Genomic DNA, 27,060 nt, shown 5'->3' with positions numbered 1-27,060 from the left:
AGGTAAACAAGGTTGTGATGAAGGCATTTGGTACAGTTGCCTTTATTGGTCAATGCATTGAGTATAGGAGTTGGGAGGTCATGCTGTGGCTGTACAAAACATTGGCTCAGCCACATTTGGAAAATAGCATTCCAATCTGATCTTCCTTCTATAGGAAAGATGTTGTAAAAATTGAAAGGGTTAGGAAAAGATTTACGAGGATGTGGCCAGGGTTGGAAGGTTTGAGCTATAGGGAGAGGCTGAATGAGCTGGGGCTATTTTCCCTGAAGCATCAGAGCTGAGGGGTGACCTTATTGAAGTTTATAAAATCATGAGGGGCATTGATAGGGTGAATAGTCAAAGTCTTTTCCCCATGGTAGGGAAGTCCAAGACTATAAGGCATAGGTTTAAGGTGAGAGGGGAGGAATTAAAAGGGACCAAAGGGGCAACTTTTTCGTGTAGAGGGTAGTGCATCAATGGAATGAGCTGCCAGAGGTGGGTGGTGGAGGCTGGTACAATTAAGACATTTAAAGGGCCTCTGAATGGGTATGTGAATAGGAAGGGTTTAGGGAAATATGAGCCAAATGCTGAGAAATGGAACTAGATTCATTTAGGATATTTGGTTAGCATGGACAAGTTGAATTGAAGTTTGTTTCTGTGCTGTACATCTCTATGCCTGTATAACTGAGACGGGGGTGGGGGGAGTTTCTTCAGATGGAGGCGGTTGAATCTGTGGCACTCGTTCTAACGAAATCCCAAGACATTGAGGGTACTTAAGTCAGAGAGAGGTTTTGATGAGCAAGGGGCTAAAGGATTGTGGGGAGAAAGCAGGAGAATGAGGTTGGGAAACATATCAACCGTGATTGGTGGAGCAGAATGGGTCAAATGACATAATTCTGCTTCTTTCTCCTTTAATCTTATGGCCCCAGCTTCTCACAATAGAGATATACAATTTGGGTATAGGCCACATGTCATATTTCCAAATTTGCAGATGATTGAAAACTAAGTGGAAATATGTGATGTGAGGACATGTCTTTAGGAAGATTTGGACAGGCTTGTTGATTGGACAAGAATATAGCAAATGGAATAAAATGTGGAAAAAAGGAAGAAATAGATGTGCAGAGTTATTTCTTAAATTTTTGGAAGTCGGAAAGTGTAGATGTACATAGGGACCCAAGGTATACTCATCATTATGTCACTGAAGGCTAACATACAGTGCAGCAAATTATTAGAAAAGCTGTTGAAATATTAGCCTTTTTTGCAAATGAATTTGAGAACAGGAGTAGTGAGGTCTGTCTTCAACTGTAAAGGTGCTTGTCTCAACCTCATCTGGAATGTTGTGTGTTTTGGTCTCCTTACCGCAAAAGATATTGTTGCGAAAGAGACAGCAAAGCAGGTTCACCAGACTTGTTTCTGGAGCAGAGGAACTACTCAGTGAAGAAAGATTGGGTGCCCTAGACCTGTATTTTCTAGAGTTTTGAAGAATGAGAGGTGATCTGTTTGAAACCTATAAAATATTTTTAAAAAGCAAGTTTTAGATGCAGGCAAGATGCTCCCCCATTTAAAAATGGTCCATTAGGACTGAGATTTAGAGACACTTAGTTTGGTCAGATGGTAGTGAATCTTTAGAATTCTGTACCTCACAGGGCTGTGAAAGCCTAGTCTCTGCCAAGCTTTACTTTAAATATTAATCCTATGAATGGAGTAAGGGCTTATGGAAATGGTGGAGTAAAAGGCAGTGAAGTATTTGATCAGCCAAGATTGTGGAGCAGTCTCATCGGACTGAATGGCCTACTTCTGTCTTATGGACTGTTATTTTGAGAACAGGTATTCTGAGAGTCAGAGGGAAGGGAAGGGCCCTAATGGAATGGGGAGAAAAGACAGGACTAATGGATCTGGGATGAACAAAGCAAGCGAAATATGCATGTGACTGACGGAGGAATTTCAGATTACTTAGAATTAGCAGCGCTTGGGAAATTCACAGCTTTGTAAAATGGATGAAAAAACCAGAAAAGGTAAAATATGTTTTAAAAAATGGGTTTATATAATTCTAGATATTCTATATAATTGTTTCAATGCTTTTTATCTTTTAGATGACTCAGAAAAAGAATGAAGAACTGCAAGCCCAAGTAGAATTCCTAAAATGTGATCAACAACGCCTGAAAAAGTGTCATGAGGAAGAGGTTGAACAGTTAAGTGAAGTAATAGAAAAGTTGCAGCTGGAACTGACAAAAGTAACACCATTGGAATTAGTTCCTTCTGAAGATGCTGAAAATTTGAAACTTCAGCTTGATAAGGTGACAGAAGAAAAGGAGCTGCTGCAGCAACAAATGGAGACGCTAAATGAAAAGTTAATACTGTCACAGCAGAAACTGGAACAAAACAGAATGTTGCAATCTCAGGGATTAGAATTGATAAAACCCCAAGCAGAGAAAGAGGATACTTTTCCTGACCATGTCCAAGATCCTATCAGTAGTGGGGAATTCCGAAATCAGGAGTTACAGGCAACCATTGAAAAGAAAGAGAAAGAGTTAGATTCATGTTACCTTCAAATACAAAGCTTAAAGGATCAAGCCCACATGAAAACTAAAGAACATGAAAACCAAGTACTCACTCTGGAAGAGACTGTCAGGGAAAAAGTAGCAACAATTCTAGTGAGCCAAGCACAGTTAAAGGCAGTGCAACAGCAAATAAGGATACATGTTGAACAGCAAAGAGGTCACATTAAAGAAACAGAAACTGTTTCAATTGGACTGAAGGAAACACCTTCAGAGCAACCAGAGAGAAGAGAAAAACCACAGACATGGCCAGTAGAATCCAAAGATACCAACCAAAGAATTCTAGAGAAACAAGACATGATAAATATTGAGGACCAATCTGAAGAATTAATCAGGTTAAGAGAGCAGTTAACTGAGGTGCAGCAGCAGTTAATTGATCTCCAAAAAGAACTTGAATTGGAAAGGAAAGTGCTTTCAATTACTCGAAAAGAAGCCAGAGAAAAAGAAGAGAAATTAATTGAGTTGCATCAAATGTTAGAAGGGAAGAAAGAACAAACAAAAGAACAAGACAGTGGAGGACAGATTTCAGCATCATTAATTGTAAGTATAACCTGAGCTATTAATTATTAACTATGTGATGTGCTTTAGCAAGAATATTTTTAAGTCGGAGTCATAATGCCATACTATTATCTGTTAAGCTGTAAGAATAGTTTTATCAAGACTAGGTGAATCCCATCAAATAAAGGCTACAATTACTGAGTCTTATGATTTATTTTGTAGTTAACTTTTTAGTATGAATAAACTTGGCGATCCAAAACTCTGCTGTTCATAGTACAGTGCTGAAAGTTCCTCATACTTTTGTCTTTCAGGCAGATAAAAAGCAAGTTTCGTGTTTATTAACTCCTGTTCAACAAAGTACTACCTCAGTAACCAACTTGGTTTCGGAACTGGAGCAGGTCAAAGCTGAAGCTGAAGTTGCTAAAGAACAATTAAATAACTACAAAACCCAGACTGAGAAACTCCAAGAAGATTTGCAGGTAGAAAATTAATGTTTTTCTTTGCTGTGCAGACCAAAGATTATGTAGTTCACATATACAACAGGGATAATTTCCTCCTCTCTTGCAGTTTCCCCTCTCATTATTTTGCCTTTGCTGTCTTCATCTCTGCCTTGCATCTCTTGGTCAGTGATGCACTGTTCAGTATTGGCATATATATTGTAATCGCAGAGTAGTTCTGATAAACTTTAAGAGCCATACAGTTTGATTCAGCTTTTTGAGGAAAGGATTATCGACCTAGTTTAAAAGCTGTGAAAGTTTATCCCTGGAACCTTTTAAAAGGTGATTGATCATAATTACAGATGGTTTCTTTATTGCATCTATTCTAGCAATTAAGAAGTATATTTTTTTTTAATCCTCTGCATTTGTACAAGTGCATGCCCAGGTCCCCTCAAGTTATGATATTGTATAACTCAGAAAATGTACCTTCAAATCTGATCAGTTGCCAGGATCAAGAAGATTGCCTGGGAAGCCTGGTGACAGTTAGCAAACTGAAAAAGCATGTTTAAAAACCTGAAATGTCTTTCTTTTATTTAGGCAAAAGCACTAGCTATAATAAATCTTCAGGAAAACCTCAACATTGCAAAGGAAGCCTTGCGCAAAGAGAAAGGTACCCAATTGGAATATGAAGATCAAACTCCTCAGAAATGCGCTACCAAAGAAAGACCAATAAAAAGCCTGGTAGACTCCACAGCCCAAAGCAAAACATTGATTTCTGATACTAATGCGGCAACATTGACCACAAATGCAGAAGAACAAACTAATTTTCAACCTTCATGTGTTAGTTCTTTCAACAAAGTTACAAAAGTGAGTCAAAACTCTGAAGAACTTAATCAACTACAAGAACTTCATGATGTAGAAATAGCCAAACTGGAAGCTAAATATTCTGCTGAAATAGAAGCCTTGATAAGGGACCACACAACACAAATGAATACACTGAGAGAAGAATATGAATCTCTCAAAACAAGAATTAATAACTCACGACTGGTTAGTATTAAATATTGAAATTTAAGTAATGAGTGTGTAAATGTCAGAAATTACCAATAATTTTGTTCAAGCAGTTGAATAATGCCGATGCATTTTTAACTGGTTAAAATATTTACTTTGGATTATTTGTTCCAGCATGGTAAAAGTTGCACTGTGAGATCCCAATGCACTTCAAATTCCGACCCCTTGCACATCCCCAGTTTCTGATGTTCCACCAAAGGCTTCAAGCCTTCAGCAGTCTATGCCCTGATCACTATTGCTATCCTTCCAACCTCATTTTTCTGTTAGCCAAGCTTTTGGTCACCGGTCCAAATATCTCTTTAGGTGGCTAAGTGGAAAATATTGTTCAACAACACTTCTGTGGTGCACCTTTTACTCTGTTTAAGTACACAGCATATAAAATATGAGGAGATAAAGGGAACTGCAGATGCTGGAGAATCTGAGATAACAAAGTGTGGAGCTGGATGAACACAGCAGGCTGAGCAGCATCTTAGGAGCTCAAAAGCTGACGTTTCAGGCCTTGACCCTTCATCAGAGAGCTCTCTGATGAAGTGTCTAGGCCTGAAACGTCAGCTTTTGTGCTCCTAAGATGCTGCTCAGCCTGCTGTGTTCATCCAGCTCCATACTTTAGATTAGATTAGATTCGATTCGATTCCCTACAGTTTGGAAACAGGCCCTTCGGCCCCACAAGTCCACACCGCCCCTTGAAGCATCCCACCCAAACCCATCCCCCTATAACCCACACACCCCTGAACACTATGGGCAATTTAGCATGGCCAATCCACCTGACCTGCACATCTTTGGACTGTGGGAGGAAACCCACGCAGACATGGGGAGAATGTGCAAACTCCACACAGATAGTCGCCCGAGGCTGGAATCGAACCTCGGTCTCTGGTGCTGTGAAGCTACAGTGCTAACCACTGAGCCACCATCTGCCCTTTTTATCTTTTTGTTATCTCTTATATAAAATATGAACGTCAGTTATTGATCTCCAAATCAGCCTTGGCTCAAGTATTTCAAAGAGCAAAATGAAAGTTTGAAAAGTAGAAGAAAAAGTTGGAAAGTGGAGGAAACCAGACTAGCAGCTTTAAAAATCATGAGGTGTATAGATAAATTGGACAGCAAAAGCCCTCTACCTATGTTTAGGCAGCTAAAACCAGACGGCATAATTTTAAGATGAGAGGAGAAAGATTTAAAAGGGATCTTAAGGGCAGTTTTTTCACTCAGTGTGGTTTGTATGTGGAATGAACTGCCAGAGGAAGTGGCAGATGCAGGTACAGTTACAACATTTAAAGGACATTTGGATAGGTACATGAATCGGATATGGGCAAAATGCAAATAACTGGGACTAGTTTTGTTCGGGAAATTTGGCTGGCATGAACGAGTTGGACCGAGGGGTCTGCTTCCATGCTGTATGACTGTATGACTCATTTAAAAAAGGTGCATGTTGTTCTTGCTGTAAGATAGAAGAGGCAAAGTTGGAGCGTGATACCAATGTGTGTTTTTTAATTTCAAAATTACAGAATAATAAAATTGTTGCAGTGCAAAGGAAGCCATTCAACCAATCGTGTGTGCCAGCTCTCTGAATTAGCTGCCCACTTAATGCCACTCTCCTGCTTTCTCTTTCTAACGCTTCACATTGTTCCTTTTCAAATAACCATCTGTTTCTCTTTTCAATGCATTCACTGAACCAGCATCCTCCATACTGTCCGGCAGTGCATTCTTGACCTTAACCGCTTACGAAACAGGCTTTCCTCATATGTCTTACTACTGTAACTTTAAATCTTTGTCCACTTACTCCCGATGCTTTCACAAGTGGAGGCGTTCTTTCCCTGCCTGCTCTGATCAGATCTCTCACGATTTTGATTACATCTTTGAGATTTCCCCTCATTCTGCCATAAGTAAAACAGTTCCAACCTCTGCAATCCATTTTCATAACTGAAATTCCTCATCTATACAACCATTCTAGTAAATCTCTTCTGCACTGTTTGCAACACTTTAACACCCTTCCAACAGTGTAGCGCCCAGAACTAGACATCGTACTCCACCTGAAGCTGAATAATTTTCTCATATATGCTCAACACAATCTCATTCTCTTAACTTTCACTGGGAGTTCTGTCCATGAAACTTGCTGTGGCATCAGCATCAGAAGATTGTTGTGTGTAATTCCTTGCAGTGCCAAAATTTGTGAACAGCACTCCTTTTGCTATAATAACAAAGTGTGAAGCTGGATGAACACAGCAGGCAAAGCAGCATCTCAGGAGCACAAAAGCTGACGTTTCGGGCCTAGACCCTTCATCGGCGAGGGGGATGGGGAGAGGGTTCTGGAATAAATAGGGAGAGAGGGGGAGGCGGACCAAAGATGGAGAGAAAAGAAGATAGGTGGAGAGGAGAGTATTGGTGGGGAGGTAGGGAGGGGATAGGTCAATCCAGGGAAGACGGACAGGTCAAGGAGGCGGGATGAGGTTAGTAGGTAGGAGATGGAGGTGCGGCTTGAGGTGGAAGGAATGGATGGGTAGAGGAAGAACAGGTTAGGGAGGCGGAGACAGGCTGGGTTGGTTTTGGGATGCAGTGGGGGCAGGGGACGAACTGGGCTGGTTTTGGGATACAGTGGGGGAAGGGGAGATTTTGAAGCTGGTGAAGTCCACATTGATACCATTGGGCTGCAGGGTTCCCAAGCAGAATATGAGTTGCTGTTCCTGCAACCTTTGGGTGGCATCATTGTGGCTCTGCAGGAGGCCCCTGATGGACATGTCGTCTAAAGAATGGGAGGGGGAGTTAAAATGGTTCGCGTCTGGGAGGTGCAGTTGATTATTCCGAACTGAGCGGAGGTGTTCTGCAAAGCGGTCCCCAAGCCTCCACTTGGTTTCCCCAATGTAAAGGAAGCCACACCGGGTACAATGGATGCAGTATACCACATTGGCAGATGTGCAGGTGATCATCTGCTTAATATGGAAAGTCATCTTGGGGCCTGAGATGGGGGTGAGGGAGGAGGTGTGGGGGCAAGTGTAGCACTTCCTGCAGTTGCAGGGGAAGGTGCTGGGTGTGGTGGGGTTGAAGGGGAGTGTGGAGTGAACAAGGGAGTCACGGAGAGAGTGGTCTCTCTGGAAGGCAGACAAGGGTGGGGATGGAAAGATGTCTTGGGTGGTGCGGTCGGATTGTAGATGGCGGAAGTGTCGGAGGATGACGCATTGTATCCTGAGGTTGGTGGGGTGGTGTGTGAGAACGAGGGGGATCCTCTTGTGGCGGGGGCGGAGTGTGAGGGATGTGTTGTGGGAAATGCAGGAGACGCGGTCAAGGGCGTTCTCGACCACTGCGGTGGGGCAGTTGCGGTCCTTGAAGAACTTGGACATCTGGGATGTGCAGGAGTGTAATGTCTCATCCTGGGAGCAGCTGAGGCGGAGGAATTGGGAATAGGGGATGGAATTTTTGTCGGAGGGTGGGTGGGAGGAGGTGTATTCTATGTAGCTGTGGCAGTTGGTGGGCTTGAAATGGACACCAGTTTCTAGCTGGTTACCTGAGATGGAGACTGAGAGGTCCAGGAAGGTGAGGGATGTGCTGGAGATGGCCCAGGTGAACTTGAGGTTGGGGTGGAAGGTGTTGGTGAAGTGGATGAACTGTTTGAGCTCCTCTGGGGAGCAAGAGGCGGCGCTGATACAGTCATCAATGTAATGGAGGAAGAGGTGGGGTTTGGGGCCTGTGTAGGTGCGGAAGAGGGACTGTTCCACGTAACCTACAAAGAGGCAGGCATAGCTGGGGCCCATGTGGGTGCCCATGGCCACCCCCTTTGTCTGTAGGAAGTGGGAGGAATCGAAAGGAAGTTGTTGAGGGTGAGGACGAGTTCAGCTAGGCGGATGAGGGTGTCAGTGGAGGGGGCCTGGTCGGGCCTGCGGGACAGGAAGAAGCGGAGGGCCTTGATGCCATCTGCATGAGGAATACAGGTGTGTAGGGACTGGACATTTTGTTATTCCTGCTTTGCTCTTTCTTCTTAGTAAAGGGACTTTGCCTTAATTTCATCTGCTTCTCTCTTTTTGGATTGGTAGTCATGTCTCCATCCATGACAATCCAGTTTTCTCCTTTGAGTTGACCAGACTTCAAAGCCTTTAATGTTTGTAGAAGGTGCAATTGTTGCAAATTATTCAACATAATCGATAAGGACTGAAACAAGGGCACAAATCAAATTATGGTAATCTCAGAGATAATGGGAACTGCAGATGCTGGAGAATTCCAAGATAATAAAATGTGAGGCTGGATGAACACAGCAGGCCAAGCAGCATCTCAGGAGCACAAAAGCTGACGTTTCGGGCCTGGACTGATGAAGGGCCTAGGCCCGAAACGTCAGCTTTTGTGCTCCTGAGATGCTGCTTGGCCTGCTGTGTTCATCCAGCCTCACATTTTATCATCTTCAAATTATGATAATGTTTGGTCCTGTTTTGTGCAGAATAAAATAGAAGCAAGTGTTGCTGGATTGGCTGGCTCTGTAAGATCTGTAAACAAGGACTTGATTTTTGAAAATTATATTTTGAAAAATACAAACAAAATACTTGCCCTCACCAATCTTGCACAGCAAGTATCCGCGCCAGGGACATTTCCAAGCTAAAATGAATCTGCCATGATTCTTCCAGACTGTTCCCCTGGAACTTCAAACAGACCTCAACCAGTTCTCAAAGTAGTCTAACATTGTTTCTAGTAGAATTTGATGGCAAAGCTCTTTCATTTAATTTTTTGCATGGTAATGACTGTAGATTTCGAAGTGATGCTATTGCTATTTTTATGCCATGCACCCTTTTTATTTCCTTTTATGAATTATATTCATTTTTTTTCTGCTGCCATTGGACTTTTCTACAATTTTAAATTGTGATAAATATGTAATCGCTACTGTTATATTATGTTCTAAAACTTTCTGTTCATTTCTCCTACACTCAGTCTGATCTTGGTCAAGCAGAACCATCAATCTCATTACAACTCAGGGATAACAGTGTCAGTGGTAAGAACTTTTAATTGCTCTACATTCTTCAATTACCTTTTTCTTAAATTTCAACCAAACTCCAATATTGGTCAGAAAGGATATGGTTTATTTTGAAAATCTAAAATTTGATGTTTGTACTAATTAGGCTTAACACCTTGTGACATTCTGTTACATTACAAATGCTATATAAATACAAGTGATTGCTAAGAATTTTAATTATAATAAATTATGCACTGAATTAGCACAGTGTCTTTTTACCTATTTGGTTCTAATTTACTCAATAATGAGTAGACGAAAGCATCTTTTGACTCTTGGCTGTAAGAGAATACAGCAACAGGTTCAGCTCTCTCCATAATGTTCCTGGTGCTTTTAGTGTAATGGTGAGGTTGTAAACCTGATTGAACATTGTCAAATGTGGAACTGTGGGAAAGGAAATAAGAATTTGGGACATGTCAAGCTCTTTAAGTCTTTTCAAAAGAGTATTTGTATTTGTAAAATCTTTCTTACCGTCCTGTTTTGACACCCTCACCTTGATAACTTGTTTTGATCTCTCTACCTTAATTAGTTTGTACAGTTTTTGATTACTTGTTACTTTGGTTAGATCCTCGGCACGTGCTTCTCGTACCTATCATGTCATTCCACCCATTTGGTTTGTCTCCAGCAGAATCTTATTTTTAATTTTTTTGTGGTTGTCTCTCTGCCTCAATTAATCAGATTGTAGGTCATCCTTTCACTTGCTATTCAGCTATTGACGCTTTGCTGACACCGTCTGACTCTGGATCACCTGCAGAGATTTGTTATTAAGCCTGTTGACACTCGGCTCACACCGTTTGTACAATCTTTTGATCCCTCTGCCTCTAGGTGCTGTGCCTGTATGCATGTTTTCACTTCACCTGACAAAGGAGCAGTGCTGCAAAAACTTGTGATTTCAAAATAACCTGTTGGACTGTAACCTGGTGTTGGGTGACTTCTGACCTTGTCATTCCAGGCAATAGAGCTTGGGGATTTGGAACATGCTGTGAAAGCATCTTTGATTTAACAGAATGCCAAGTTGTAAGGGAGGGAAGACAGAATTTACTGTTTGTTTACCACATTTCTACTTTCAAAAAAAAATTGAATGCTGTGTCAAAGTGTCCTAGCATCATGAAATATGTTCTTAGTTATGGAGGTAGATAATATCTTGAATGTTTTCACTCAAATATGTTGATTCAACTGAATGTATGCATTTCATCCTGCTCTAGATTGCCAGTCTGGGAGTCCAAGAACTTTTGACATTCCTCCTGAAAGACAGGAATGCGGAAATATGTCTACAGAAAATAGAAAAGTAAACCATGTATCTCATACAACACTTAGGGAAGGTACAGAGAATCTTCCTGATAAAATAAAGGTAAGATATCAATATTCTTACATACTTATAGAAACCACAGTGTAGCTCTTGAGGAAATGGAAAATACCATATTGATAGTAAAGGCAGTAGTCTTCTGAGGGTAGGCCCAGAGACATTGGCATCCAGGGCATGCTTATTCTAATCTAATTTGGAATTCTTGAATGTAGTAGCAGATATTCAAGTCAAGAGTTCAATTTCTTACAAACATCCCTCATGCTGATCAAAGTAATTTCCTTAAAAAATAATTAAAAGTTGCTGAAAGTTGATTTTTCCTTTTTCATGTAAATATTTATTATAAATTGTTTATTGATGAAATTTATATCAGTAGCATGGCTCCAAAGCAATGTATCGAAAATTTTTAATCCACTCTTTTCTCAATCTTTTATAGTCTTTACTTCATGAGGTACATCAAGAGGGTATACAGGTATTGACCCTTTCAAAATCCCCCTACTTTGAAGGACAGCCACCGCCTCTGGAAAGTCACTCGGGCAGTTGGTTTCAGGAAAGATGGGAACTTTTGAATATGGTACAGTCACTTAAAGATGTACTTGCCAATGTTCAGTGCACTGGAGAAACCAAGGTAAGAACAAAACATTTAAGAACAATCTTTAATGCTATGTGTTTTATATTTGTTTTCAAAATATTGATAACAATGGCAAAGCAACATTTATTACATCTCTGTAGCTAAACATCAACATCCAAAAATAATTACAGAAGAAACAGATCATTGATCTGTTTATAGCATGTAAGATACAAGCAAGCAAATATCCCTAATCAGAATTTTCACTGATGAAGGCCTTTAGCTTTATTCACACAATATGGGACTGGAATCACTGATTTGCTTTGCTTTTGAGACGTTTGTAAGCCAGGATTCATGACCCAAGTCCATGAACTAAGATTTATTGAATGCATTCTTAACAAATCTCCAGGGACTTGAGGGCTATCATCATCGCTGTCCTTGCAAAATCTGGCCAATCCACTGGCAGTGTAGATGCACCAACATGAGTGCCCTCTCACCGACTAACATCACCAGTATTGAGACACTGCTCACATACAACTAACTACATTGGGCAAACCGCACTGTCTGCACAATGACTCTCTACTCTGAGCCCCTGCAGTGATTACTAGTAGGGCTGAGTGTCATACAAGGACATCCTGAAAACCTCCCGAGACAAATGCAACATCTCTATCAACACATGAGAATGTCTTGTCCAAGAACATACAAACTGAGAAGAAACATATGTGCAGGCATCAATCACTTTAAGTGTCAATGAGCATGTGAAGGCCCAATTACAATTTGCAGAAAGAACATGCAGAATGAAGAGCATCCACGCTCCACTTTAACAAACAGCACCTGTCCCACCTGTGGCAGAGTCTGCAGCTTCAGGATTGGACTGTTCCCCACAGAACTCAACCTCCCTACCCCTCCCCCAACCCACCTGAGTGGAAGGAAGTCATCCTCAACCCAGAGGAGTGCCGAAGAAAAAGATGATGTTAAAGATGTCTCTTGATGCTCTTAGTGATTTGGGAAGACAAGGCCTTTCTGAATGCTAAACTAAAACTAATTGTTCCTTCCATTCAATTAATTCTATTAATCTTAAATAGGTAACCATAGGCAGCTAAAGTAACAGAGGAATTTCATCCATCGTATAAAATATGTGGTCCACGCTATCTCAATATAATTTTAGAACCTTAGTCTTATATTTTTGAAAGCTTTAGCCTTCATGGGAAATCTTCAAAAAATGCTAATCTTGCAGCATGATTTAGCATGCAATGTATTTGAATCGCATAAATTTCACAAAGCTTTCAGTCTCAGCCACACTGCAAAGTGGAAATTAGAAAGTGCCATCACCAAATTTGGCATATATTCTACTAGTTGGTTGCAAGTGTCATTAGCAGATGTTATCAGTAGCCTGATCGCCTGCTAATCCACATCATATATGACACAGAGACTTAAGTATAAAGAGAAATTCACTGTATAAAAAGGAAAGTTGCACATGGTCATCCAATTTGGGCAAAAAAATGAGCAGTACATTTATTTATAGTGCACCTGTTCACATTTTTGCATAATCACCTCAGTTGTGCAGGTAAGCAGTCTACCACAAATCAGCAATTTGATACTTATAGTGGTTGAACAGAGGAACACCCTTCCAAATAGCGTATCTTTGAAAAGTGTCATGTGGTCTTGAAAATCCACTGATTGGCATTGATAGATTGGGTCCAAAGAACAGCAGTCATCATCAGATTGGCACTTTGCTCCCAATTGAAACTACTGCAATCAAGTTCTGCTTTTCTGGCTGAGACTTGTAAATCTGGTGCCTTCGAAGATGCAAAGTGGTCTTCCGTCAATCTTCTCCTTTTGTAGCAAGGAGGGGCTGCTGGGATGGCAGTGTGACTAGGGTTAGTTAGCAGCACTAGCTGCTGTATACTGTTATATGTTAATACCGAAAAGTTTTGGGACACTTAAACACTTTTTAGTGTGTTAGTGAATGAGTGTTGGTAAGAGGATAGGATGGCCTGGGTAAGAATGGCAAGCATGAGTTGGATAATTGAGAGTGGAAGGGCTATTAAGTTCTGAGGAAGGGTCACTGGACCCAAAACATTAACTCTGTTTTTTCCTACACAGATGCTGCTCTTTTCCAGCAACTTTGTTTTTGTTCCTGATTTACAGCATCCGCAGTTCTTTTGGTTTTTATTAGATTAAGTGCTGGTTGGCACAGGGGTGTGTGTCTGTGCGTGTGTATGTAGGTGGTAGTCTTAGTTAGATGGTAGTTGGGTGTGGGGAGTGCCAGAGTGGCTTGGAAACTAGGTAGTGAGGCCTTGATGGAGATTGGGGCTTGGAAGTACTCAGAAAGCATGGTAGAATTCCGTTGTATAGTCACGCAAGAGTTAGTCCAGAATGCCTCAAGCTTGCATTTCCCAACTAACAATTCAGGTAAGTAGGTTGGAATTGCCCAAAATCTTCAATTCAGCCCTTGGAGGCAGGCAGATTGCCCATCAGAAGGTTAAACTTTGCAGAAAGCTCCCACAGAATCTCTGACTATCAAAATGCTGGAAGATCTGGTCCACTATCTCAACCAAAGAAAATATGTAATGAAATATAAACTTCCTACAGTAACTTAGTTAGCAGAGCTAAGTGTAATTTTTTTGGAAGATTCATATGGCTCAGTTTCAGATGTGGTATCTACCTGAGTAATATATAAAATCAAACAAATGTCTTTTATAGACTTTATCTCCTGAAAACATCACAGACTGGCGGCGTGAACTTCTCCAAGCTGTTCAACATGCTTTCAGTAAAGAGCGAGATGTTTTAATGGTTGCTCTTCGTGCACAAGCTTCATCGTTGAATAGTATGGATGCGGTGACATTATTAAACTTACTAAAAGAGCAGGTATCTCTTTTCACTAAAAATGCGCATTGCCTTTCAGTTTTTCCTTACTGAAAAACATAATTTACTGGTTTTCTGTATGCTGTATGACTGGACCTTGATTGTAAAGCTACTAAGTGCTCAATTTATCTAGCATTGGTATTTGTTATAAAATCATTTACAAGACTTTTATTAACAGAATCTTGCACCAACCCTCCATAACCTGACATTTGGCATGGCCAGTCGACCTAACCTGCAGATCTTTGGACTGTGGGAGGAAACTGGAGCAGCTGGAGCAAACACACACAGACATGAGAACATGCTGACTCCACACAGATGGACCTTGTGGTCCTGCATGTTTTTCTCAAATTAAAGCACCTTAGCTGACATGAACAAACGTGATTCCATAACGTGTATCGACATGGACTTGCAACAAACATAAAGTTACACATTAACACTTAATGGCAGTGAGGTTTCATGGAAAATGGTAAAGTAAGGCACTTGTTGGAAAGTCATTGTCTGAAAGAATAAAGGGAAGTTTTTAAAGCTTCAGTGGAGCGTTATCAGACGCAATCTGTTACTGAATTGTGCAAGGACATTTTAAGAAATGAATTAAGAAAAAGAGAAGTAGACAATCAGAAAGATGTATTGCAAAAATTCCAGAGCTTTAAGACCTAGCCCTCTAAAGGTCACAAACCACGGCAATAGAAAGCAAGGTTATGGAAGAGGCCAGATTGGTGGAAATCAGAAATTTTAGATAATTGTTGGTTTGAAGGACATTACAGCATTTGGAAGAAATAGGGCTATGGAGTTATTCCAATATGAGCATGGGCACTTCAAAAACAAGCTGTTGCTAGATCAGGAACCAATTGGCTATCAACCAATGTGTGATTGGTAAACAGGGTCTGATGTTAGAGAAGGTACGAGTGACACAGTTTTGAATGAACTGAAATTTATTGAGAGTGGGAGGCTGGCCGTAGAGCATTGGAAAAGATGAATATTCAGTTAACACAGATATTGATGATATTAAAATTTGTTCCTTTTCTATTTGCTACAGGAAACACAGAGGAGTGCCGATATGGAGCATCTGATGACTGCAGATAGGAATAGTATGATGATGGAGATACGTGAACTGTGGTCATATCTGCAAAGGATCCAAGAGGGTGACAAGATGCCCATAACTGTACAAGAACAAATTGCACACGGAAGTGAAGGTGATTTGAAATTCCTGATCATGCATAATCCGCACAAATTATCATATTTATACCCTAGTGAAGACTTTAAGGCTTTAACTCACCCTCAACCTGAGAAGTGGGAAGGGGGTGGCAGCAGAGTCCCAGTAGTTTATAAGCAGGCATTTTAATAGTGGCAGGGTTGGTGTCAGTCACCCTGCATGTCCATGGGGAAGTTGAAGCTGTTTTACTACTGGCCACTGAAGAAACCCTTCCTCCTGCTGTACATGGCAAGACCACCAGGCTTAGAACTTATTCAATAATGATAGAATCCCAAGAGGCCATCAAGTCTTAATGACCCTCCAGATAGCATCCCACCTAGTCCTAGTCACCCTTCTTTATCCCTGTAACTCCACACTTACTGTGGCTAATCGACCTTGCCTGCACATCTTTGGACAATGGGAGGAAACTGGAGCACCAGACGGGAACCCAGCATCCCTCACACTGTAAGGCAGCAATGCTAACCACTGAGCCACATGCCACCCTATTGGGTAGGGAGGACTTTTCGCAGATTGCCCTGTTTGAGCATCCTATTAACAACACCTTCTTTCTACAGTTCAATAGGCCTGTCTGATTGAAGAAGCAAGAATACCTAGTTTCTAGTTCATTCTCTTTGATAGCCCTTCATTGTAGACTTGCAGCAGTGCCCAGTGTCCTGCCGGTTGGGGATGGATATCTGTCCATGTGAAAGAGGCAATCGTGCCCTTAGACAGTACATTGCCTGATAACTCTATAATTTTCTGTGGCTCCCCAGCTTGCCTCCCATGATACAGAATCATTTAACCAGTAACTAACTTCTTGCTGATTCCGAAGTTGATGCAAGTTTCACCAAACACACAAGAAGAGACACTCAAATGTATGATTTTAAAGTAAATTGATATATATCTCAGGCTATCTGTACTTATATGTATAGACTCAGGCTTAATGCATCTCTTCACTTTTAGTGGAACTACTGGGAAAAAATTTGCAAGCAAAGGAGGCTCGAGTTCTCGAGTTACAGATGGAATTGAATACGGTAAAGGAAAGGGGAGCTGAACTCCAAGACCAACTGAATTTGGAGAAGATAGTAGTGGCAGAGATGAAAAATGAGCTTTCTCAAACTAAATTGGAGCTTGAAACAACACTCAGGACACAACATAAGCACTTGAAAGATTTAGAGATGCTAAGGTAATTTACTGCCTAGCTCAATCAAGCATCTTTTAAAAAAAAAACACATCTTAGATGTGATACTAATATTCTTGATCACCTGCGTCCTTTCAGCTACAGTGAGTAATACATATTTTATTCATTTAGTAGTAGAGAACTTGAGTATTGCTGAAAAAAGACATTTTGTCAAAATCTTTCATCTTGCTGTTATCAAGACATTTTGCAAGAATACAAATTCAAGGAAAAACCCAATATTTATAGAAACATAGAAAATAGGATCAGGAATGGGCCATTCAGTCCTTCAAGTCTGCTTCACCATTCATACAATCATGGCTTATCATCCAGCTCTGTACCCTGTTCCTCCTTTCTCACCATACCCTTTGGTCCCTTTACCCTTAAGAACTATATCTAACTTCCCCTTGAAAGCATTCAATGTGTTGGTCTCAAGCACTTCCTGCTGCAGAGAATTCCACAGGCTCACCATTCTCTTGGTGAAGAAACTTTTCATCTCAATCCTAAATAGCTTACCCATATGGCGAGACAATGGTCTAGTGGTATTATTGCTGCACTGTTAATCTAGAGACCCAGATAATGTTCTGGTGACCTGGGTTCGAATCTCGCCACAGCAGGTGATGGAATTGAATTCAATAAATATCTGGAATTAAGAATCTAATGATAACCATGAATCTATTGTTGATTTTTGGAAAACCCCATTTGGTTCCCTGTCCTTTAGGGAAGGAAACTGCCATCTTTACCTGGTCTGGCTTACATGTGACTCCAGATCCACAGCGACAAAGTTGACTCTTAACTATCCTCTGGACAATTAGGCATGGGCAGTAAATGCTGCCTAACTAGTGACTCCCTCATCCTGTCAATGAACAAAGAAAACAAAGATCCTTAGATGGTGACCTCTGGTTCTGGACACCCATGTCTTTGGGAACAGCTTTCCTGTGTTTCATCTTATTTTCTCCTGTTAGAATTTTATAGGTTTCTATGAGATCCCCCTCATTCTTCTAAGCTCTTGTGAATATTGTCCTAACTGACCCAATCTGTCTTCATACATCGATCTTGTGAACCTTTGTTGCATTCCCTTCATAGGCAGAACATTTTTCCTCAGAAAGGAAGAACTGCATGAGGAGAAGAAGAATGCTGATTAGTTGGCAAGTAGACTGTGATTGTGGGTTGCCATGGAGAATGTAATCAGAATCCATTTGGCAATCAGTCAGCAGTCTCCCATCATGCAATGTAAATGCTGGTTTTACATTTGAATTTCTTGTGAAAGGACCTGATGCATGCAAGACAAACAGCTTAAGTCAAATATCTCTTGCTTCAGAAATTTTTTCTTAATTGCCAATTCATCAAGGGTGTTTTTTTTCTATGTTGTCTGAAATCAGCAAAGAAGATCAGTAATCGGCATTTTTGCTATTAACCAGAAGTTCTATAGATTTTCTACAGCTAATAAGTTTTCTAATACTTGGTAAATATAAAATAAAGTTCCAGTGATCATTTAATTTTATTTTAAAGAGTCGAATTAACTGATAAGGCAGCTGAAGTCGATATGTTAAGTGATGTGCTGGCAAATGAACAGAAGAAGACAAGGGAACTGCAGTGGGCGTTGGAAAAAGAACAGTGTAAGGTAAACAGAAAAGAAGAACAAGACCGAGAAGAGTTGGAGGTTAGTATACTTTTGTTGTCAATCACATATGAATCAAAGAAGCAGTGTTTAATATTTTCTTACTGCCATCTCCTCTTGCCCTGTCTCCATTCCCAGAATGATTTAATTGCTCTATCAACTAAAACTTACTGCAGTCCGTGACATGTTATACCTTCTGATTTTTCTCAGATTTTCTAAATTCAGATCCTATTTATGACCAACCTGGGGTCCAAATGAAACAGAATAATTAAATTTTGAGTTTAGTGACCGAAATAATTTGGAAGACTCAACTTTTTTTATTATTAATGTTTACCGTTGTCTTCATGGTCTACGTTGCTATTATGATTTTGTTTGCATTATTAACTGCATCCTTGTTGCATTTGTCTTATGAAAATTTATCCAGCCCTCATAGAACAAAAATGCTTGAATGATGAATTTAATTGTGGTTTGCTGTCATTTGAAGTTCATCTGTAAATCCAATTGGTTCCTGAACATACTGGCTTAAAACACCATCTTGTACACAATCCAGGAATTTATCCATCACAGTATTGTTACCAGTGTGGTTTGCCCAGCCTGTATGTAAATGAAAATCACCCAGAATTAATTTGCTATATTGTTATCTGCATCTTTAATTACCCATTTAATGCTGATTGGAGGTTTATAAACAACTCTCACTTCTTCCAATTTGACAGCATTCGTGGAGAAAAAAAAATCAGAGTTAACGTTTCGGGTCCGGTGACCATTCCTCAGCCCTTTTCAGGCCACCGGACCCGAAACGTTAACTCTGATTTTTTTTCGTCACGGATGCTGCCTGACTGGAAAAAGTGAGAGTTGTTTATAAGCCTCCAATCAGCATTAGTAAAGCGGGGACGGTGTAAAACCGGTAATTAAAGATGCAAATAACAATAGAGCAAAATTAATTCTGGGTGATTTTCATTTACATACAGGCTGGGCAAACCATATTAGTAACAATACTGTGATGGATAAATTCCTGGATTGTGTACAAGATGGAGTTTTAGACCAGTATGTTAAGGAACCAACTTGGGAACAGGCTAGCGTGATTTTGGTACAATACAATAAGGAAGGTTTAATGAATAACCTTTAGGGTCCTTTAGGAAAGAGTAAACATAACTTGAAAGAATTCTTCATTGGGATGGGAAGTGAAGTAAGCCAATCTAATACTAGGGTCCTAAACCTAAATAAATACAAGCGCAAAGTTATCAAGGGTAAATTGGCTACAACTGATTGGATAACCTCACAAAAAGGCATGATAGTAGATAAGCAATGGTTACTATTAAAGGAATGAATACAAGAGTTACAACAGTTACAGTTAAGGATCATATTAGATCCAAAGACGAGTTGTATTAAGTTGCCAGAAAAATTAGTAAGTCTGAAGATTAGAAGTACGTTGAAATTGAGCAAAAGAGAATTGGTTGATTGATTGATTGAGAAGAGAAAGCAATAGTAAGAGAATAAACCAGCAAGGAGCATAAAAGTAGACCGTAAAAACTTTTATACATTATCTAAAAAGAGGAAGTTTATTGAAAACAAATGTAAACTCCTTGCAACCTGCAACAGGGGAATTGCTATGGAAAACCACGAAATGACAGGGCAATTAAACAATGCTTAGTTCTGTCTTCATGGATGAAGACACAGATAATTTCCCAGAAATGCTAGGGAGCCAAGGTTGTAATGAAAAGGAGGAATGAGAGGAAATTTGTATCAAAAAACCTTGAGAAATTAATGGGACTGAAGGCAGATCAAGCTCCAAGGCCTGATAATACATCACAGGGTACTAAAAGAGGTGTGATGGAAATAGTGAATGTGTTGGTTGTCAGCTTCCAAAATTCTGTAAATTCTGAAATAGTGCAGATTGCAGTATAGCAAATGTAACCCCACTCTTTAAAAAGGAGCAAGGGAAAAAGCAAGGAATTGCCAACTGGTTAGGTTGACATCAATGGTAAGGAAAATTCTGCAGTCTATTATAAAGGATGCGATAACAGAGCTCTTAGAAAATATTATTGGGATTTCATAGAATCCCTACAGTGTTGAAGCAGGTCATTCCGCCCATCTAGTCTACCCCAACCGTCCAGACAGCATAGCCATTCCTTATTTTATCCCTGTAGTCCCACATTCCCAGTGGCTAATCCACCTAGCCTACCTATCCCTGAACATTAAGGGCAATAAAGCACTTCCACTCCATCTAACCTGCACATCTTTGGACTGCGGGAGGAAATTGGAGCACTGAGAATAAACCCACACAGTTTGGGGAAAATGTGCCAATTCCACACACCAGTTGCCCAAGGATAGAATCGAACCTGGGTCTCTGGTGCTGAGAGGCAGCAGTGCTAACCACTGAGTCATGTGCCGCCTTTGGACAGAGTTAGTATAAATTTATGAAAGCAAATAATAAACAGTATAGATAATACTGAACTAGTAAATGTAACTGAATTTCTGAAAGGTGTTTGATAAGATACTGCAAGTAAGACAACTTAACAAAATAAGAGCCTGTGGTGTTGGATAATATCTCAGCATGGCTAGATAATTGGCTAACAAGTATCAGACCGAATTGGGATAAAGGGAGCATTTTCAGGATATCACCCTCTTACAAGTGGAGTGTTACAGGGATCATTGCTGGGGCCACAGTTATTTACAGTATATATCAATGACTTAAATGAGGGAAATTTGCAGATGAGAGTCTACAGAAGGCTATAAATAGGCTGTGATTGGGTAAAATTTGGCATATGAAATGTGATGTTTGAAAATATGGGGTTTAATGGGTAAAATAAAAGAGTTGAATATTATTTAAATGGGGAAATACTGTAGAAAGCTGCAGTGCAGGAGATTTTGGATCTTCATGCATGAATCACAAAAAGTTAGCGTCCAAGTACAACAGATGATAGGAAAGGCAAATGGACTACTGACCTTTAATTTCAAAGGGAATGAAGTATTAAAATACGGAGGTCTTGCTAAAGCTATTAAACAATAGTCAGACCATAACTGGAATACTGTAAGCAGTTTTTGGTCCCCTTATCTAAGGAAACATATACTGCATTGAAGGGTCTATGCTCTAAATGCCACCCTTCCAGCACCTACGATGCTGCTTGGCCTGCTCTATTTGTCCAGCTCTGCACCTTGTTATCTTTTTACTACATTCGAAGCTGTTCAGAGAAGATTCTCTAATTCTGGGTATGGAGGGATTTTCTTATGGGGAGGGGTTGTGTAGGATGGGCATTTACTCATTGGACGTTAGAATAATGAGAGGAGACCTAATTGAAATATATAAGATTCTTGGATGGCTTCACAGTAATGATGTAGAGAGGTTATTCCCCCTTGTGGGAAAGTGTAGGACCAGAGGGGATAATCTCAGAGATACCTTATTTAAGACTCAGATAAAGAGGCAATTTATTCTGAGGGTAGTGAGGGTACTGAATCTGTGGCATCCTTTACTGCAGAGGGGTGTTGAAGCTGTCATTAGATATATTCAGCGCTGAAATACATTTTTAATCAGTGAAGGAATCAAAATTTACATAGAAAAGGCAGAAAAATGAAGGTGAGGATTATTAGATCTGCAATGATCTAGTTGAATGCAGATCAGACTTAATGAGCCAAATGGCTTTATCCTACTTCAAAGTCTTAAACACTTATTAAAATGAATGTTATATTTGAGAAACTTACTGGAGCTTTGACAAGGTAACTAATAGAATAGTTAAGGGGAAAACTAGTGAATGGTGGTGTGTTTGGATTTTCAGGAAGCTTTTGATAAAGTCCCACATAAAGGTTAGTGTGCAAAATTAAAGCACATGGGATTTTGGTGATAAACTGGCAGAGACTCAAAATCATTTAGCAAACAGTAAGAGAGTAGGAACGACCTTGTTTTCCAGAGTGGAAGGAGTGACTAGTGGGAAACAATAGGGATCAGTGTTTGAGTATAGCTATTTGCAAATTTTTCACAATGATTGGGATACAAGAATCAAATGTAACTTGTCCAACTTTGCTGATAGCTCAAAATTAGGTGGGATTGTGGGTGGTGAAGAGGATGTATGGAGGCTTCAAGGCAATTTAGACAAGTTGTGTGAGTGGGTAATGCATGACAGATGCAGTATAACATGGATAAGTGTGAAGCTATGTACTTGGCAAGTTAAAGTTTATTGTTTAAATGGCGATAGATTGGGAAACATTGATAATACAAAAGAGACTTAGATATCATTGTACACTCGTCACTGAAAGCAAGTGTGCAGCAAAGCAGTTAGGATGCATGAGAATTTGATCGTAGGAGTAAGTGTATCTTACTGTAGCTATAGAGGTCCTTGATGAGATGATGTCTGGAGTATTGTAATCAGATTTGTCTCCTTACCTAAGAAAAGATATTCTTGCTGTGGAGGGAATGCAGCAAACATTCATCAAATTGATTCCTGGGATGGCAGGGTTTTGCATAAGGAGTGATTAGATTAACAGGGTCTATGTTTTCACTGGATTTTGGGAGAAAGAGAGGATCTCATTTAAAGAATCATGGAATCTGTACAGTGTGGGAGCAGGCCATTTGGCCCATCGAGTCCTCACTAACCCTCCAAAGAACATCTCTTCCCAACCCCGATCCACCTCCCCTGTCCAATCCTTGTAAGCCTGCAGTTCTCATGCTAATTCACCTAGCCTGCACATCCCTCAATATTATGGGAAATTTAGCATGTCCAGTCTACCTACCCTGCACATCTTTGGACTGTGGGAGGAAACAGGAGCATCGAGAGAAAATCCACGCAGATACAGGGAAAATGTGCACACTACCCCAGACAATTGCCTAAAGCTGGAATCAAACCTGGGTCCTTGGCACTGTGAGGCAGTATTGCTAACCTCTGAGCCACTGTGCCACCCTTTTACAAAATTCTGACAAGGCTGGACAAACTAGGTGAAGTGATAATTTTTCCTGTTTCTTGGTGGCCTTAAGAAAGGGGTTATAGTGTCAGGATATGTGGTAGTGCTCAGGATAATGCTGAGATATGGAGGAATGTCTTCACTCAGGAGGTGGTGAACCCATGGAATTCTCTAACACAAATGGCTGATAACAGCAAGGCACTCACTATGTTTAAGTAAGTAGATTTTGAGACTCTACAGATATCAAGGGGTTTGGGGAAAGAATGAGAATTTGTAAAGATGGTCAGCAATGATCATGTTGAATGGCAAACAAATTTGTTGGACTGAATGGCCTACTCCTATTTTCCATGCTTCTGTGAAAGAAATGTATTGTAAAGTAGTCACAAATATTCCAGTGATTATAAAACTAAACACATTTAACACAAATTTTACCAGTAATATTAGAAAAAATATGCTCTTGTCTAATTTCAGGACCTGAAATTTGCACTTGAGGATCAAAAGAAAAGATATTTGCACTTGGAATGTACTTTGGAAAATGAAAGGGTGACAATAAATGACCTGAGACAGAGTCTTGATTCTGAAAAAGCCCTACATGAAACTGAATTATCCCATGAGAAGAACCGCATCAATGAGCTCCAAATTGCCTTAGATGCTGAAAAAGTTAGATCTTACGAATTAAACAATGCACTAGAACGAGAACGGGAGATCTCAAAGCTGCTTCCACACGCAAAGGAGAAACAGGAAGGAATGGTGAAGACAGCTGAGATGAAATCTGAAATGCTAATGGGGGAGCTGCAAAGACAACTAGAGGATCAGCACAATCGTATAGTAGAATTGGTGAGTGAAATGGAAAAGTATAAACTTGAGTCAGTTCAATTAAGGCAACACCTTGAGGGACAGCAGCAGATTCATAGGAAGTCCCTGTTAAAGGAGCAAGAATCGCATAAACAGATCCTGGAAAAAGTAGATTCCTTGCAGCTGCAAGCAAAAGAACTAATGGACCAGCTGGAAAAAGAAAAACATGAAGTTTTAAAGTTGCAAAGAGAGAAGGAAAACTTGAAAGAAACTGTTCAGGCATTGCAGGAAGTTAAACAAGTGAGAAGTGAAGAAGAGGCAGAAAATCAGTTGGACTCAGATGTAGCTGTCACTGTAAAGATTCCTCAAACAAAGGTACGTGGTCTAAAATTATCTAATACCTCATTTCAACAATTTGCCGTAACTACAGCCAACAATTTGCATCGTACTTATGTGTGCCTATCGTACCTATCTTTTTTTTTGTAAAAAGTCAATGATAGCCGATGGATCATAAAATGTGAAGCCAAAAACTATAAATGAGGAGATATCTGTTGAAATGTTAGAATGGAAAACATATAGCCAATTGTGCACCCAAAAAGTTGTGGTCATCCTATGCATATCAAAATGCTCTACTAGATCTGATTTGGAACACAAATGGAGAGCTTATTAATGTGGTATGGAATCTAAACTTGACTTTTGTTCTTTTCTAATGCATTCACTCATGCTGCATTTCAATGACAAAATTAAATATTGGGTTGCAATCGTAATCATGACGTTTTCTTTCTTGAGCAATTACCCTCAAAATTAATGTAAACTGTTGGCAAAAAGACACATGTTTGACAAAAAGAATGGCTTTGAAACAAACTACTGTTGATACAGTATTTTTTTGAATTTTGATACACGCCAACCAAATCACAGTGGTCACATTCAGGTCTGCACATTCCTATATTGCTTTGTACTTTATTAGGTTTATACGAAGAGGAATTCCTCGATTACTCTTTCATTCTACTGAAATGGAAAATTGAGCTGCAGTTTGTGTTGCATTTTTGTTTGGCACCACAAATGGCAGAAACAGTAATGATTTCGAAGAAAGGGGCCATGTTGAAGTGAACACTTTTTCTCACAAATGAGGCATTTTTTGTCTCCTCTTTACCCAAGAAGGAAATTTTGCCATGTAAATTAGCTGTCATCTTTATCCAGGCTAACCTAGATGAAATAAAATCTATCTATTTTGCATATTTCAAAATAACATGCAGTTCAGGACCATAAAACAGATCGAGAGAGAAACAAAGTTAACATTTGATTCAAATATGACTTATTCAAAAGAGCCATATTCAGATTGACTCATTAACCCTGTTTTTCTCTCCTCAGATGCTGCCAAGCCTGCAGAGTTTTTTTTTAGCACTTTGTTTTTATTTCACATATGAAGCATCTGCAGTATCTTTTTTCATAGAACAAGCTAACCAGAGCTAAATTTATGCTATATTCTAATAGTTTAACCAACAAATTTCTTTGTTAACAAATTTTGCAGTAAACTTTTGACCAGTTGCCCACAAAGGGGGGGGGCGGAAAGGGGTAAAGTCATCTGTCATATGCCAAATCCCTCATTTTGCACACTCACTATCAACTTCTATTCAAACTCACCTAGTTTGGCAGCATCAGCAGAGAAAAAGTCATAGCTAACGTTCCAAACCCAGTGACCCTTCGTCAGAACAGGGCTCATCACAACTTGAAGCGTTAACACTTTGTCTGTTCATGGATGCTCCTGGACCTGTTGAGTTTCTCCAGCATTTGCTGCTTTCATTTCAGACTTTCAGTATTGACAGTGCATTTTTTTCAAAACAAGTTTCTCATATTTTGCATGCAGCTGAGCCTTAGAGCAGTTCAGCAGGTTTGACAAGTTTTTTCCAAGTGTAATCCCAGTCTATTAATATGATCAGCAAAATAAAAACCAAAAGAACTGCGGATGCTGTAAATCAGGAACAAAAACAGTTGCTGGAAAAGCTCAGCAGGTCTGGCAGCATCTGTGGAGGAGAAAACAGAGTTAATGTTTCAGGCCAGTTAACCCTTCTTCAGAACTTTGTTCTTGTAATATAACCAGCAGTTTGCTTTTCTCATTCTTAAAGAAAATATTGTTCACTTCAATGTAACCTTTTTTTTGGAAAACATTACTGTTTCTGCCATGTGTGGTGCCAAGCAAAAATGCAACACATACTGCAGCACAATTTTCTGTTTCAGTGGAATGAAAGAGTAAACAAGGGACTCCTTTTCGTATAAACCTAATAAAGTGCAAAGCAACATAGGACTGTAGAGGAACAAAAACAAAGTTGCTGGAAAAGCTCAGCAGGTCTGGCAGCATCTGTGAAGGAGATTCGGGTCCGGTGGCCCTTCTTCAGAACTGATAGTGCTGGGAAAACATCAGTTTATATGCATAAAATAGGGAGGTGGGTGGGGTAGGGAGTAAGCAATAGGATAGAGACTGAAGAGAGAGAAAGACATTTGGACAAAGGAGTTGCTAACAATCAGGCTGGGAGGGTGAATCGTTTTTAATGGGGACTGTTAGTGACTAACTACAGGGAGTGTGTAATGGCAGGCTATGTGGTAACAAGGCCTGGTGCGTGGGGTTGGGGGCTGGGACATGGGAGAGTTTAGGCCCTAAAATTATTGAACTCGATATTGAGTCCGGAGAGCTGTAGGGTCTCCAAGCGGGAAATGAGGTGTTGTTCTCCAGCTTGCATTGGGCTGCACTGGAACACTGCAGCAATCCGGAGTCAGAGATGTTGGTCAGGGAGCAGGGTGGTCCATGAAGAGCAGGCAACGGGTAGTTCAGGGTCTTTTTTTGTGAGTAGAACGTAAATGTTCTGCAAAGCGGTCACCAAGTCTATGACTTCGTTAGCCCAATGTAGAAGAAACCACACTGTGAGCAGCGAATGCAGTGGACTCGATTCTGGGAAGTGCAGGTGAAGTGTTACTTCACCTGGAAGGTCTGTTTGGGCCCTTGGATACTGGGGAGGGAGGAGGTAAATGGGCAGGTGTTACACCTTCGCTGGTTACAGGGGAAGGTGCCGTAGGGCTGTGGGAGGTGTTGGGTGTGTGGACCAGGGTATCCCGGAGGGAAC

General features: G+C 40.3%; 1 protein-coding gene across 5 annotated transcripts in view; it reads left to right on the top strand.

Annotated features, from left to right (window-relative positions):
• The window catches only part of akap9 (A kinase (PRKA) anchor protein 9), a 245,974-nt gene that overhangs the window by 181,001 nt on the left and 37,913 nt on the right, over window positions 1-27,060 (top strand). For all 5 annotated transcript variants that reach the window (XM_048559679.2, XM_048559688.2, XM_048559659.2 and 2 more), the window contains 11 exons: window positions 2,073-3,077; window positions 3,347-3,514; window positions 4,070-4,519; window positions 9,446-9,506; window positions 10,730-10,875; window positions 11,264-11,455; window positions 14,102-14,266; window positions 15,300-15,456; window positions 16,419-16,641; window positions 18,145-18,295; window positions 23,618-24,316. In XM_048559679.2, the coding sequence (XP_048415636.2) occupies window positions 2,073-3,077; window positions 3,347-3,514; window positions 4,070-4,519; window positions 9,446-9,506; window positions 10,730-10,875; window positions 11,264-11,455; window positions 14,102-14,266; window positions 15,300-15,456; window positions 16,419-16,641; window positions 18,145-18,295; window positions 23,618-24,316 (3,417 nt within the window). The remainder of the gene's footprint in view (window positions 1-2,072; window positions 3,078-3,346; window positions 3,515-4,069; window positions 4,520-9,445; window positions 9,507-10,729; window positions 10,876-11,263; window positions 11,456-14,101; window positions 14,267-15,299; window positions 15,457-16,418; window positions 16,642-18,144; window positions 18,296-23,617; window positions 24,317-27,060) is intronic.

The sequence above is a fragment of the Stegostoma tigrinum genome, chromosome 2, assembly GCF_030684315.1.
Source record: "Stegostoma tigrinum isolate sSteTig4 chromosome 2, sSteTig4.hap1, whole genome shotgun sequence".
NCBI classification, from domain to species: domain Eukaryota; kingdom Metazoa; phylum Chordata; class Chondrichthyes; order Orectolobiformes; family Stegostomatidae; genus Stegostoma; species Stegostoma tigrinum.
This window is presented reverse-complemented; position numbering and strand designations above follow the sequence as displayed.